The 13,687-nt window shown below is 43.3% G+C and overlaps 2 protein-coding genes across 3 annotated transcripts in view; both read left to right on the forward strand.

Moving 5' to 3' along the window:
- Positions 1-6,849, forward strand: part of LOC106576296 (FYVE, RhoGEF and PH domain-containing protein 6) — a 28,296-nt gene extending 21,447 nt beyond the window's left edge. Inside the window, exons 9-20 of one of the 2 annotated variants that reach the window (XM_014153387.2) lie at positions 2,142-2,192; positions 2,311-2,369; positions 2,466-2,537; positions 2,652-2,720; positions 2,892-2,975; positions 3,060-3,139; positions 3,293-3,395; positions 3,573-3,716; positions 3,878-3,980; positions 4,148-4,374; positions 4,562-4,710; positions 4,911-6,849. In XM_014153387.2, coding sequence (XP_014008862.1) covers positions 2,142-2,192; positions 2,311-2,369; positions 2,466-2,537; positions 2,652-2,720; positions 2,892-2,975; positions 3,060-3,139; positions 3,293-3,395; positions 3,573-3,716; positions 3,878-3,980; positions 4,148-4,374; positions 4,562-4,710; positions 4,911-4,947 — 1,178 coding nt within the window. In that variant the 3' untranslated portion in view covers positions 4,948-6,849. Of the gene's footprint in view, positions 1-2,141; positions 2,193-2,310; positions 2,370-2,465; positions 2,538-2,651; positions 2,721-2,891; positions 3,140-3,292; positions 3,396-3,572; positions 3,717-3,877; positions 3,981-4,147; positions 4,375-4,561; positions 4,711-4,910 lie in introns of both variants that reach the window. The other variant, XM_045699910.1, reaches the window with a different exon arrangement.
- A 1,932-nt stretch (positions 6,850-8,781) lies between these two features.
- On the forward strand, positions 8,782-10,173 carry nduac (NADH dehydrogenase 1 alpha subcomplex subunit 12). Its single transcript, NM_001141234.1, has 4 exons — positions 8,782-8,884; positions 9,203-9,285; positions 9,510-9,597; positions 9,865-10,173. Exons 1-4 carry the CDS (start codon positions 8,796-8,798, stop codon positions 10,037-10,039), a joined length of 435 nt encoding a protein of 144 aa, NP_001134706.1. The 5' UTR covers positions 8,782-8,795; the 3' UTR covers positions 10,040-10,173.
- The last annotated feature ends 3,514 nt before the right edge of the window (positions 10,174-13,687 follow it).

A 13,687-nucleotide genomic window follows, 5' to 3' on the forward strand; every position in this document is an offset into this window, starting at 1 on the left:
TACAATTACTCCCTCTGCTGGTCAGGACGTGACACTCTCAGACAAACTAAACAACTTCTTTGCTCACTTTGAGGACAATACAGAGCCACCGACACGGCCCGCTACCAAAACCTGCGGGGTCTCCTTCACTGCAGCCAACGTGAGTAAAACATTTAAACGTGTTAACCCTCGCAAGGCTGCAGGCCCAGATGGCATCCGTAGCCGCGTCCTCAGAGCATGCGCAGACCAGCCGACTGGTGTGTTTACGGACATATTCAATTAATCCTTATCCCAGTCTGCTGTTCCCACATGCTTCAAGAGGACCACCATTGTTCCTGTTCCCAAGAAAGCGAAGGTTACTGAGCTAAATGACTATCGCCCCGTAGCACTCACTTCCGTCATCATGAAGTGCTTTGAGAGACTAGTCAAGGACCATATCACCTCCACCCTACCTGACACCCTAGACCCAAACTAATTTGCTTACCGCCCCAATAGGTCCACAGACGACGCAATCTCAGTCACACTGCACACTGCCCTAACCCATCTGGACAAGAGAAATACCTATGTAAGAATGCTGTTCATCGACTATAGCTCAGGTGAGGGCCCTCGGAGTGTGGTGTCAGGAAAATAACCTCACACTTAATGTCAACAAAACAAAGGAGATGATCGTGGACTTCAGGAAACAGCAGAGGGAGCAGCCCCCTATCCACATCGACGGGACAGTAGTGGAGATGGTAGAAAGTTTTAAGTTCCTCGGCGTACACATCACGGACAAACTGAAATGGTCCACCCACACAGACAACGTGGTGAAGAAGGCGCAGCAGCGCCTCTTCAACCTCAGGAGGCTGAAGAAATTCGGCTTGTCACCAAAAACACTCACAAACTTTTACAGATGCACAATCGAGAGCATCCTGTCGGGCTGTATCACCACCTGGTGCCGTCAACTGCTCCGCCCACAACCGTAAGGCTCTCCAGAGGGTGGTGAGGTCTGCACAACACATCACTGGGGGCAAACTACCTGCCCTCCAGGACACCTACACCACCTGATGTTACAGGAAGGCTAAAAAGATCAAGGACAACAACCACCTGAGCCACTGCCTGTTCACCCCGCTATCATCCAGAAGGCGAAGTCAGTACAGGTGCATCAAAGCGGGGACCGAGAGACTGAAAAACAGCTTCTATCTCAAGGCCATCAGACTGTTAAACAGCCATCACTAACATTGAGTGGCTGCTGCCAACATACTGACTCATCTCTAGCCACTTTAATAATGAAAAAACGGATTTATAATAAATGTATCACTAGCCACTTTAAACAATACCACTTTATATAATGTTTGCATACCCTACATTACTCATCTCATATGTATATACTGTACTCTACCATCTACTGCATCTTGCCTATGCCGTTCGGCCATCGCTCATTCATATATTTTTATGTACATATTCTTATTCATTCCTTTACACTTGTGCGTGTATAAGGTAGTTGTTGTGAAATTGTTAGGTTAGATTACTTGTTAGATATTACTGCATGGTCGAAACTAGAAGCACAAGCATTTCGCTACACTCGCATTAACATCTGCTAACCATGTGTATGTGACCAATAAAATTTGATTTGATTTGGATTGATTTGGATGTTTTGTGTCTTTGCTCATGACTTTGCACCTTTTAATGGAAGTGTTTGAGGACAGGGTTTTGTTCTTTCTGGATTCCATTAGTATGACTATAGCAGAGAAAGGGACAGGGTAACAACTCTTACAATTCCAACTATTGAATACAGCAATATACTGTTCTTAATCAAATCAAATTATACAAATACCTTTTTTTTCCCAAAGCAGAGATTTTTTTTGGCCCGTGATACAGAAGTCTATATGGGTCCGCTAATACTAGTAGAGGCCCAGTGCACTACTTTTGTATTCATTTGTATTTTATTTTCAGGGGGTGTTGCAGCACCCTCAGCACCCCTACTTCCCGCGGCTATGGTGCTGTGGAATCCCATGGAGCCCACACTATTTAGTGCACCAGCAGCACTCTGCCACCTAGTGGACACAGAGTGTAACAGCAGACACAGTTCTCTACATGTATAAACTGGTTATGTAAAACATAGTGTTTATAGCATGATTTAGTGTGATCTGGGACTGATGTAACTACCTGCTCTTCTACAGATTATCTGAAGAACCTTCCTGAGGACTCGTCTGACTACAAAGACACGCAGGGTGAGTGGAACAATGTTGATCAGGCTGTGTGTGACAATGTCCGGTGTGATGCCATTCTCTCCCACAGACACTCTCACAGACACTCTCTCACAGCATGTTAATCATGTTGACCTTACAGCTGCTCTGGGCATAGTGAAGGAGGTGGCCAACCATGCCAACGACATCATGAAACAAGGGGTGAGACGTCACACCATGTCCATCCTCATGAGAATTCGGCCAATGGCGTCCCATTGCATTATCTCTGACCCCGGTCTGTCTGTCTCTATCTTTCAGGATAACTTTCAGAAGCTGATGCACATTCAGTACAGTCTGAACGGACAGCATGAGATTGTTCAGCCGGGCAGGGTGAGTGTCCAGCACTATGACACACACACACACACACACACACACACACACACACACACACACACACACCCACAACCTGTGATCTCGTATGTTGTGATCACTTCTTGTCCCCAGGTGTTTCTTAAGGAGGGCACTCTGATGAAGCTGTCCAGGAAGGTCATGCAGCCACGGATGTTCTTCCTGGTGAGTACTGACTGATGCCGCCAGGATGATACCTGACCCGTTACTGTTACAGTTCTGCAGTTTATTTAGAGTCTGGTTTAGTTCACTTCCAACACAGTCTGTAGACCAGAACATTTCCCCCTAAGTATCTGTATGTTGATGTGGCGGGTGTATCTGTCTCTCTCTCTCTAGTTCAATGACACTCTTCTGTACACCACTCCAGTTCAGTCTGGTCAGTATAAACTCAACAGCATGCTCTCTCTGGCGGGCATGAAGGTGAGTACAGGCAGGGCTGAACACACATTTACCCTGGACAAAACTCTTCTAAAGTCTCATCTAAAACCTGTTTTTTGTGTTCAGGTGAGTAAGCCCAGTCAAGAGGCGTATCAGAATGAACTGAACATTGAGAGTGTGGAGCGTTCCTTCATCCTGTCTGCCAGGTGAGTACCTGCTCACTGACACACCTGAACTCCTGAAGGTGGTGCCTAACATTATGGACATTCTCATGAGTTACCCTTCTAATTGGTTGTGGGGAAAGTTGTAATGGCTTTTGATTGGTTACAGAAGTTTCTGTTGTTGTTTCTGCCTGGCAGCTCGGCCACAGAGAGAGATGAGTGGCTGGCGGCCATCGCCACGGCGATAGACGACCACACCAGGAAGAAGATCACCTTCATCTCCAGCCGGAGTCAGGAGGAGGTGAGGCAGTGTGTTTGCGCGCGTGTGTTTTGTGAGTGAGCATGCACGTGCTTGTAGCATGTATAGTTCCAGCTCATTCAACTGACTGAATATGGGTACACACCAATCCCACTGTTACCATAGTCAGTATAATTTTCAATCCACTTGTAATGGCTATGTCCATCTCTCTCTGTGTAGGCTGATGGTGTGTGTGACAGTGGGGCCCCGCTGGGTTCTAAGGCCCCTATCTGGATCCCAGACCTGAGGGCCACAATGTGTATGGTCTGTACCTGTGAGTTCACCCTCACCTGGAGACGCCACCACTGCCGAGCCTGCGGGAAGGTAAGGAAAAGACAAGGGCCCTAGTTTACAATGGTTCACTACTATACTCCATAGTGTGTGTGTGTGTGTGTGTGTGTGTGTGTGTGTGTGTGTGTGTGTGTGTGTGTGTGTGTGTGTGTGTGTGTGTAGTGGTTTCCTCACTCTCTGTGTGTGTATTGCAGGTGGTGTGTCAGACGTGCTCGTCCAGTAAGTTCTATTTAGAGTACTTGAAGAACCAGCCAGCTCGTGTGTGTGACCACTGCTTCGTCAAGCTACAGGAGAACAGTATGCGTCTTTTATATGAATACATATGAAATATTAAAGTATTTTGGCTATTTAAAATATTAAAAATGGAATGAATTGAAGTTAAGTCATGATTTAAACCCTGTATTGTTTGTTATTGTGAATTCAGTATGTATGTCAGAGGCGCTTTGTGTTCGTGTGTTTCCTAGGTGACCGTGTTGCTTCTGGGGCGCTGTCTCCAACTGGCAGATCTGGGGGATTCTCTTTCTCCAGGAAACAGAAGAAGATCCCAGCTGCTCTCAAAGAGGTGTCTGCAAACACAGAGAACTCCTCCATGAGTGGCTACCTACAGAGGTCAAAGGGCAACAAGAAGCAATGGAAGAGGCTATGGTTCGTCATCAAGAACAAAGTCTTGTACACCTACGCCGCCAGCGAGGTAACACACCTACGCCACTCTAGTCACAAACACACATTTGTGCATTGTGCCGGTATGTGTGTGTGTGTGTGTGTGTGTGTGTGTGTGTGTGTGTGTGTGTGTGTGTGTGTGTGTGTGTGTGTGTGTGTGTGTGTGTGTGTGTGTGTGTGTGTGGGTGTGTGACATGTGTGTCTCACCCTATTTCCAGGACGTAGCTGCTCTAGAGAGCCAGCCTCTGCTAGGCTTCTTCCTGCGGGAGGAGAAGTGTGGCCCTTTCCAGAAGCTGCAGTTTAAACTGTACCACAAAAACACCCTGTTCTATATCTTCAAGGCTGACGACATCCCCACTGCACAGAGGTAATGGACATTCCCTTTGGTTTAGGGATCAATAGAGTATTAATCAACCAGGAGGGCACCACGCTGTAACAGAAAACCGGAGCGTGGGAGGGGGAAAGCATTCATATAGTTATTTTATCAATATAACGTTTATTGATGAGTTTGTTTTTTCCCAGGTACCAATACAATAAAGTTCGTTGTGTTTCTCAATTGTCTCTCAGGTGGATAGAGGCTTTCCAGGAGGCCATGATTCTTTAACACCTAAACCAGTCAGCTCATGTCCTTCCCCTGGAGGCAGTTGAAGGACACCTTTTGATCCTTGACCTCTAGACACGTCAGGGGTCAGCAGCTCAGGAAGCACTCCCCACACCCCGAGCCATGCCACCCCGAGCCCTGATGAACCGGTCCGACTGCCTGCCAGGAGACCCCAGAGTCCCAGTGGTGTGAAGAGCAGACATCATTGTCTTTCTGGTGGAAATATGGACTTTGTGTCAGCTCTACATTACATTCATTGTAAATGTTGGGATCCGTTGAAAATGTGCCCTTGGCCAAACCACCATGCTTCCAGCGGAGTTCTGAGGTTATGGGCGTGTTGAGCGTCATAGGCTGCATATCTATCTGCTCTGGATCTTAGAGGGAACCGTTATGTGTCACAGCTGTGGGTCAAAGGTCATGTCCTGAAGCGTGTGTGTGTGGAAGTGTTAACAGAATTATTGTCTGTGGACAGCCTGCTACCTTATACAGGGAGGCCATGGTCCACAAAAAGCCTCGAGAGTCACTGAAAATGATTTGATGTAAATTGCTTTTGATTTACATGATCCTTGAAAAGTTAAAGGATTTTGTTATTTTCTTTGGGAAATGTAACATATTGTAAGAAAAGTTTAAACTCAAATATTGATGAATTCTGGAAATTGGAATGGTGATGAGAGTGGAAACCTTGCATGATGGGATGGAAACCAGTTACAAAGAAGGGTGAGAAAGCAGTGCATTCTCTCTGAGTAGGGAAGCTTCTCTGGTGCACTGCAGGTGGTTGGATTCAACTGTGAAAAACAGGGTGCCACAGAGACACAGGAGATGAGCATTTTGCTCCTTAGAAATATAGCAAAATTACAGGGGTCGTTTTATATTGTTATTCTCTGTTAGTCTTAACTCAGTACATATACCACATGTATAATGCAGTATACTGGATAAAACTGGAAAAGGCATAAGTGTCAATATTTTACTACACAACCTATAGAACAAATGCATTTTTAAAGAGTATTTGTTAGACTCAGAAGCAGTGCTTGGGTAATATGTAGAACTGGGAGAGTAAAATGTACCTTTTTTTGTGTGTAAAAGTCGAGAGCTAATATTTATATAGAACTGTACATTTCTCAATGTCCATAATTATGTGATTTTAGAAATATGATTTATTTGATAACGGATACTATCTTTGTCACTTTTGTAGTAAGAAGTAGCTACCTTTTTTATTGTATGCCATGATGGTTGAAAAAGCACGTGCTGTAACAATGCCTCACTAGTTTGTTTTAAACTGCCACAACAGACTTGTTGGATTCATTAGGATTCCTCTTTTAATCCAGGCCTCGTTTGTATCATTTTTTTATTGAATAATTTAAAGTGGACAGATTACAAAATAATGTTTGTCTTTTGAGCTAGACATGGAATGGAGAATGAAATGTATCCCTTAGGAATTGCTCACTAGCAATAAAGCAACATCCAGACAGTGCCTTAAATATGCTCAATTATTTTGTAATAATATAAATACAGAAAACTGTATTTAATTATCTGGTGCATTGTTTTATTCATTTGAATTAGGATATTCTATTATCACAGTGACTACTTTGGCCGGCCCATCTGACATTAAACAGTGTAAATAACCATTATGTATTTAAATTGAAAGTTGTTTAGAGTTTACATTTAGTACTTCAAATGTACTAATCAGGTTGCACTACTACACCATTGTGGCAGGTGGCCTTATGGGAAGTGAAGTTTATAACACAGAGAAACATTAGGGATAACTCAAAACAGATAATATTTTATAGAGACTAAATGTCCCTCCATCCTTATACACAATCACTAGAGAGCCATAGTGTCTCGTCTGTAAATAATATTTCTGCAGAACTGTCAGGCACCACTTTTTAATAAAACCTCTGAAAGTGACTTTGCATCTTGACTTAATTTCATGCTTTGAGACATCAAAGGATGAGGGAGTTAGTAAATCTTTCCGCCTTAGATTACTGTCACTGAGTTATTTTATTGCATAGCACTGATTGATGTGTGGGTGCAGGCATGTCTTTGTGGGTGTGGATCTTTGCATGTGTTTGAGGTGTGGGTGTGTGTGTGTGTGTGTGTGTGTGTGTGTGTGTGTGTGTGTGTGTGTGTGTGTGTGTGTGTGTGTGTGTGTGTTTAAGTTTGACACTGATAAAGAAATCTTCCTCGGCTGTCTTATTTCTGCTTTAAGCTCAGTGATCAAAGCCCTGTGTTGAGGGAGATAAGAGTATTTCAAAATATGACTCATATTTACCCCCAACTCCAACGCTCACTCTGTGGGTTTACTCAGCACTTTTCTTCCTCTGAATAAGATAATTCTGCATATGTACAGTGCCTTCAGAAAGTATTCATACCCCTTGATTTATTCCACATTTTGTTGTGTTACAGCCTGAATTCAAATTCATTTATTGAAAATGAAATACAGAAATATCTCATTTAAATGTGTATTCACACCCCTGAGTCAATACATATTAGAATCACCTTTGGCAGCGATTACAGCTGTGAGTCTTTCTGGGTAAGTCTCTAAGAGCTTTGCACACCTAGATTGTACAATATTTGCACATTATTCTTTTTAAAATTCTTCAAGCTCTGTCAAGTTGGTTGTTCATCATCGCGAGACAGCCATTTTCAAGTCTTGCCATAGATTTTCAAGCCGGTTTAAGTCAAAACTGTGACTCAGCCACTCAGGAACATTCAATGTTGTATTAGTAAGCAACTTGTCTTTTAGGTTATTGTCCTGCTGAAAGGTGAATTTGTTTCTGTTGGAAAACAGACTGAACCAGGTTTTCCTCTAGGATTTTGCATGTGCTTAGCTCTATTCTATTAATTTTGATCCTAAAAAAACTCCTTAGTCCTTACCGATGACAAGTATACCCATAACATGCTGTAGCCACCATCATGCTTTAAAATATGACGAGTGGTACTCGTTGGATTTGCCCCAAACATAACGCTTCGTATTCAGGACATAAAGTTCATTTCTTTGCCACATTTTTTGCAGTTTTACTTTAGTGACTTATTGCAAACAGGTTTGGTAATATTTTTATTCTGTACAGGCTTCCTTCTTTCACTCTTTCATTTAGGTTAGTATTGTGGAGTAACTACAATGTTGTTGATCCTTCCTCAGTTTTCTCCTATCACATCCATTAAACTCTGTAACAGTTTAAAAGTCACCATTGGCCTTATGATGAAATCCCTGAGCAGTATCCTTCCTCTCCGGCAACTGAGTTAGAAAGGACACCTGTATCTTTTTAGTGACTGGTGTATTGATAAACCATCCAAAGTGTAATGTTCAAATGGATATTCAATGTCTGTTTTTTTTTACCCATCTACCAATAGGTGCCCTTCTTTGCGAGGCATTGGAAAACTTCCTTGGTCTTTGTGGTTAAATCTGTGTTTGAAATGCACTGCTCGACTGAGGGACCTTACAGATAATTGTATGTGTGGGGTACAGAGATGAGGTAGCTTCTAAATGATACTTCTATTTTAGTCATCACATTTTGCTCCCAAGTAAGATACACTTGAGACAAGACTGTTAGCATGGTTACATTATTATTATTTTTTTTTTACAATAGGTTACCCGCTTGTCATCAAATAGTTTCTAGTATTGAGACACTTCAACATGGACAGTTAGGTGGTAGCATTTTATTACTAAGGTTTATTTTACTCTGTCATCACAGAATAGAAGAGAAACAGTGATTGAAACTGCTTGAAATGCTGTTCATAGACTAACTACTGTTAGACTTGAAACAATGGACGGAACTATTGTGGACCGGGAAGCGTTTCAGCACGAAAGTACAACAGTGTTCGTCCGTTACCCAAATCAGTCCCGTCTAAAAATGGCGGAGTATATACATGTCGTTCGAAGGGCTTTGGGACAGTTAGGAGGTCACGGTGGTGTGAAAGGCTTATTTGTTCAGTTATTCAGGTCAGTATTAGAGCGATATATTGTGCTTTGTAATCAATAGAGGTGGTTGTCGTTACTTTCAATGCATTTACTCGAGATAAATAAGTGTCACCGGTCGACAGGCAACCTGCTAGCTAACTTGCTATCGTTAACTACTGTAGCTGGCTAAATGGGTAAACAAACGGATTCACTGCTCTTTTTAAAAGCTGTTTTAAGGCTTCTTGATTGTGTGATCTCTGACCTGTATCCGGTCTGACAAATTAGACATGGTGCTAGTGGATGGGCTAATAGACTAGCCAGCTAGTTATCTAACTTAGAGTGACTGTTATTTTGTTACAGGGCAAATGATGTGAAAACGGGAGCGCTGATTGGCGTGGACAAGTATGGAAACAAGTACTTTGAGGACACACGCTACTTTTTTGGTAAGGTTGAACAGACCCGAAACCTCAGCTCACATTACCAGTAATGGCCTTAGGCTATGTACTGCAGTGACAATCATCATATTATCTTTGAATGTAGTCAGCAAATATAATATTTTTCATATGGAGTTGATTGGTCAGACTGTGGGGAAATCAAGGAGTAGAAGTGGGGTAGAGGGCTGTTCAAAGACCTGTAGTGTTCTCAGAGTAACGCCTCTCCTTGTCAGGTCGTCACCGCTGGGTGATCTACACGACGGAGATGAATGGAAAGAACACCATGTGGGAGGTGGATGGCAGCATGGTGCCCGCAGAATGGTAAATACATCTTACTTGGTTTGACACCGGTGGAGTTGCCTCTATCTCAGTGACTGGGCCATTGCCATGTTGGAGATACTGGCCTTCATAGTAAAATCCTGACATAAAGTTCTGAATATGGAATTGTCACAGATCTGGGTGGTACTCATTAAGTTTATGTACTGGTGTCTTAATTGTGTTTTTACATTCTAAGAACCTTCTATTGATGAACTAGCCAATTGATGAAATGAGTACCTGATGCTAACTCCCAATCTTAAATCTCCTCAGGCATCGCTGGCTGCACTGTATGACAGACAACCCCCCTACCACACACCCTCCTACGCCCAAGAAGTTCCTGGCGGAGGTCCACCAGTTCAACGTGAGCGGTTCGGCCCAGGCGTACGTGCCCTACTCCACCACCCGCAAGAAGATCCACGAGTGGGTGCCCCCAAAGGCTCAGTGACCCTGCTGTGACCCGACCTGACCTTAAACCTCTGACCCGTGACCTTGTTCTGTAAATGATGAGTGTGATTTCCTGTGTGTGCGTTCACCAGCACATCTTTGCTTCTAAATAAAATCTAATCTATATGGACACTGGTGATGACTCAGTCCTAATGTGTGAAACTGTGGGTTATGTCACTAGTGACTTGTTGGCTGACTAATGACCAGCTCTCCACAAGTCTGACATAAAAATGTTAGCAACATGAGTTTGTTCGAGAGGTTTTTTAAGACTGACTGAGACTGGCCCATTGTTGAGGGGCAGATTATGAGGTAATGTTTCTCTGAGGGTGTTAGATTGTGTTGCAGACCGCAGGATATTGCTGAGCTGAGAGAAGTCTGCAGTATTTCACGTCGGGGTACTAGGAGCATGTCTGATCAGATGACCATCACATCAGGGTGATATTGTGGGCAGGGTGTTGTCACATTCACACAGGCAGACAGACACTCCCAGCTCCAGTCCCTCTGTCCTCTGGCGGATTCTGCTGTGCTATGAGAGGTGAGTTAACTCTTCTCAGCTTGTGGTCCATGCTGGACTACTGACTGAATGTATAAATTATATCAAAGCCATTTGCAATATATAAGAGCAGTGTTTCTCAATCCAGTACCAATCTGAGTTGGTAGACAATTTTCGAATGTGAAAGTCCAGTTAAGACCATAGTTTGACTATCTTCGGTGGTGCAGAAAAGAAATACTGTATACTGTATTAGTCCCTGGTGAATCTTTTCATATGGCGTTTAAGTAGATATTTTTCTGCACTGGAAAAATAGCCGAGTTTATCTACTTGTAGGCGTCATAATAGCTATTCTACTGTAGTCTGTACCATAGTACGGACATTGATATTTTCAGAAGCAGCTTGGTTACTCAGGGTTTACCGGTATTCAAACCCTGCCTTTGCTTCCAGCGGTCCGGGCTGTTAGATGAGAAGGTTTACGCTGTCAATGCTATTCGGCCGTGGGGTCCGTGAGGAGGCAGAGGATGAGGTCAGTCTCTCTATCCCTTTATATGGCTGTTTGAATACTTTTTAAATGCCCCCTCACTGAAATGAAATGACATGGCTGGATAGGTGAAACCCTCATAAATATCCACCATCTCAATTGTGTTACTTCAGTGGTTACTTCAAGGAAGAGAGGAAGGAAGGATGCATGTCAAAGGTCCAATGCAGCCCTTTTTTAAAATCTCAATATAACATAATTTCTGGGTAACAATTAAGTACCATACTGTGATTGTTTTCAATTAAAATGTTCAAAAAGAAACAAAAATAGCTGATTTTCTTAGATTAAAAAAATATGTTGTATACTTTTTTTTAAATTATTATTTTTTTGGTGGGCCCATCCACCATCCCCCCTCTTCACCTATCTCCGTAAACCACCCTCTTATGATTTCCATGTGCCATATGTTTTTCAACTGTGATGTGATGTTTCACTTACATTCTGAACCTGTCTAATCGCATAGTATATACAGATTTTAAGATAAATATTTTTACTAAAAGTATTATTATATTGTTAATTGATTGACGATGGTTTTCTAAATCTCCCAACACTGCTTTTTGGAGGGTTCATTTCAGAGAAATGTTGTGATTTTTCAGCCATTCCTGAACCTGTGACCAGAAACATGAAAAATAGCTTCTTGGCAAAGATCAATTTCTCAAATGAGAATTTTGCTTGGACACTCTAGGAGTGGTCTGAGTTGGGAGGGGAACAATTTAAACAAGCTGTTATTGGCAGAGAGGTTTGGAACTATTGTTCTTATTGGTCTATTAACTAATTTACCAACAGGTGATGTCACCAGGCAGGCCAAAACTGCATCCCACCAAAGTAGGCTGAAATTTAAGGTGGCCTTTTCAAACAGCTCTTACACTAAAATTATCATAATTTTCACAATTTCACAGTATTATTCCAACCTCATGGTGTGGAAATATATATAAAACACAGAAAAGTCACGTTTTTGACTGCACTGGGCCTTTAAAGAGTTATTGGAAAGGGGCCACATCATTTTCTCCTTTCCACTTCCTATCAGTCAGGAAGCCCTGTAATGACTGATCCATCCACCTGGGGTCACTGTGTCCCCTGATATAGTCGGCATTCAACTCACACCTCAGCTATATCATAATTAAATCAAACAAAATTCATGAGCACTTGGCTTTTGAGCATGTAAATGGCTGTTGCTGAGAAGCTCTTTGTTGATGTCGAATAACATTGCCACAAGTCAGCAGTTCCAGGTGTTGCAATATATCCAGCTACCTCTGACTAGAATGCGACCGGCTTTCATTTGGAAGCCAGTCACATAGGCACCAGGACGGGGACCGGGGGGACAATCTCATAAAGATCCTGAGTAATCTTTTGGCGCCTTGCGGCGGAGCTTTATCGCCTTGACTGGAAGGTGTTTGAACTAACTGGAGTGTTTAAATGTGTTTACAACTTCACTGTCTCTCAGTGGGCTGAAGCTCCTGGTGCTAAAGGTCAAAGGGATTAGTATAGAGGGCTTAGGGTTTATCGGAACCTGCTGTAAAGAAACACAAGTCTGCCATGTTTGGTTGGTTAGGTTTAGTGTGTGTAGGATATCAGAGCTGTGTCACTGGTGTTTCAGCTACTGTCTCTGAGTCATCATTTGTGTAAATGGAGTAAAATGCCATCTGAGTTAAGTGAGAGGACTTGTACTACCATGGCAAAACTTACTTGTGGCTAATTATAAGGTCAGTGAACACTCAACACATCTCTCATCTCACTCTCCATTTTCTCTCTGCAACTCTCTCCTCTTATCTCTCTCTCTCCCCATCTGTGTGTGTGTGTGTCTGTGTATATATATATGTGTATATAATGAGGTGGTAGCTGTGTTGGTGGTGCTGCCAGCTGGGTACCAGAGGGAATATAAGGACTCATTTTAGAGCAGGTGCATCCCTCACCCCTTTGCCCCGTGGTACCCTCATCCCTCTCCCCTCATCTCACCACTGTCTGTCTGTCTGTCTGTCTGTCTGTCTGTCTGTCTGTCTGTCTGTCTGTCTGTCTGTCTGTCTGTCTGTCTGTCTGTCTGTCTGTCTGTCTGTCTGTCTGTCTGTCTGTGTGAGAGTGTCTCCATGCAACTGGGCTCTGCTCCCACTCCCACACATATTCAAATTTACCCCCCAACTATCATTCAGTAAGGCTAAGCCCACATGTCTCTGAGAACCCCTCAGTGTGTCTCTTTCTCTCTGTGTCTCTCTCAGAGCCCATTAAGAGCTGAGACACACAGGGGAGGTGAACAGAACAGGGCCAGAGGTATTTTTACAGCACTATGCTCAAGAGGATGTCTAAAGGCCAGACAGACAGACAGACAGACAGACAGACAGACAGAGACAGACAGACAGAGGCCCAGGCCGGCTGTTATCTAGGGCTGTGCAGATTAATGGCTCTGTCTGAATGTATTCACCACTGAGAGGGAGAGGGGAGAGATTACTTCACAAACTTTACCAGCTCTATCCCAACAGCAGTATACGGAGGTCCTGTATTCCCTAGCCTCTCCTATCCTGTCGAACATCCCTACTACCTCTCAGCCTGTTGTTCTGGTTACTGACTCCTGATTGGCCTCAGAGGTAATAAATGAATGCCGTGGTGAAGCGTGCCCGGGCGGGCCA

Source organism: Salmo salar, chromosome ssa17 (genome assembly GCF_905237065.1).
Source record: "Salmo salar chromosome ssa17, Ssal_v3.1, whole genome shotgun sequence".
NCBI lineage: Eukaryota > Metazoa > Chordata > Actinopteri > Salmoniformes > Salmonidae > Salmo > Salmo salar.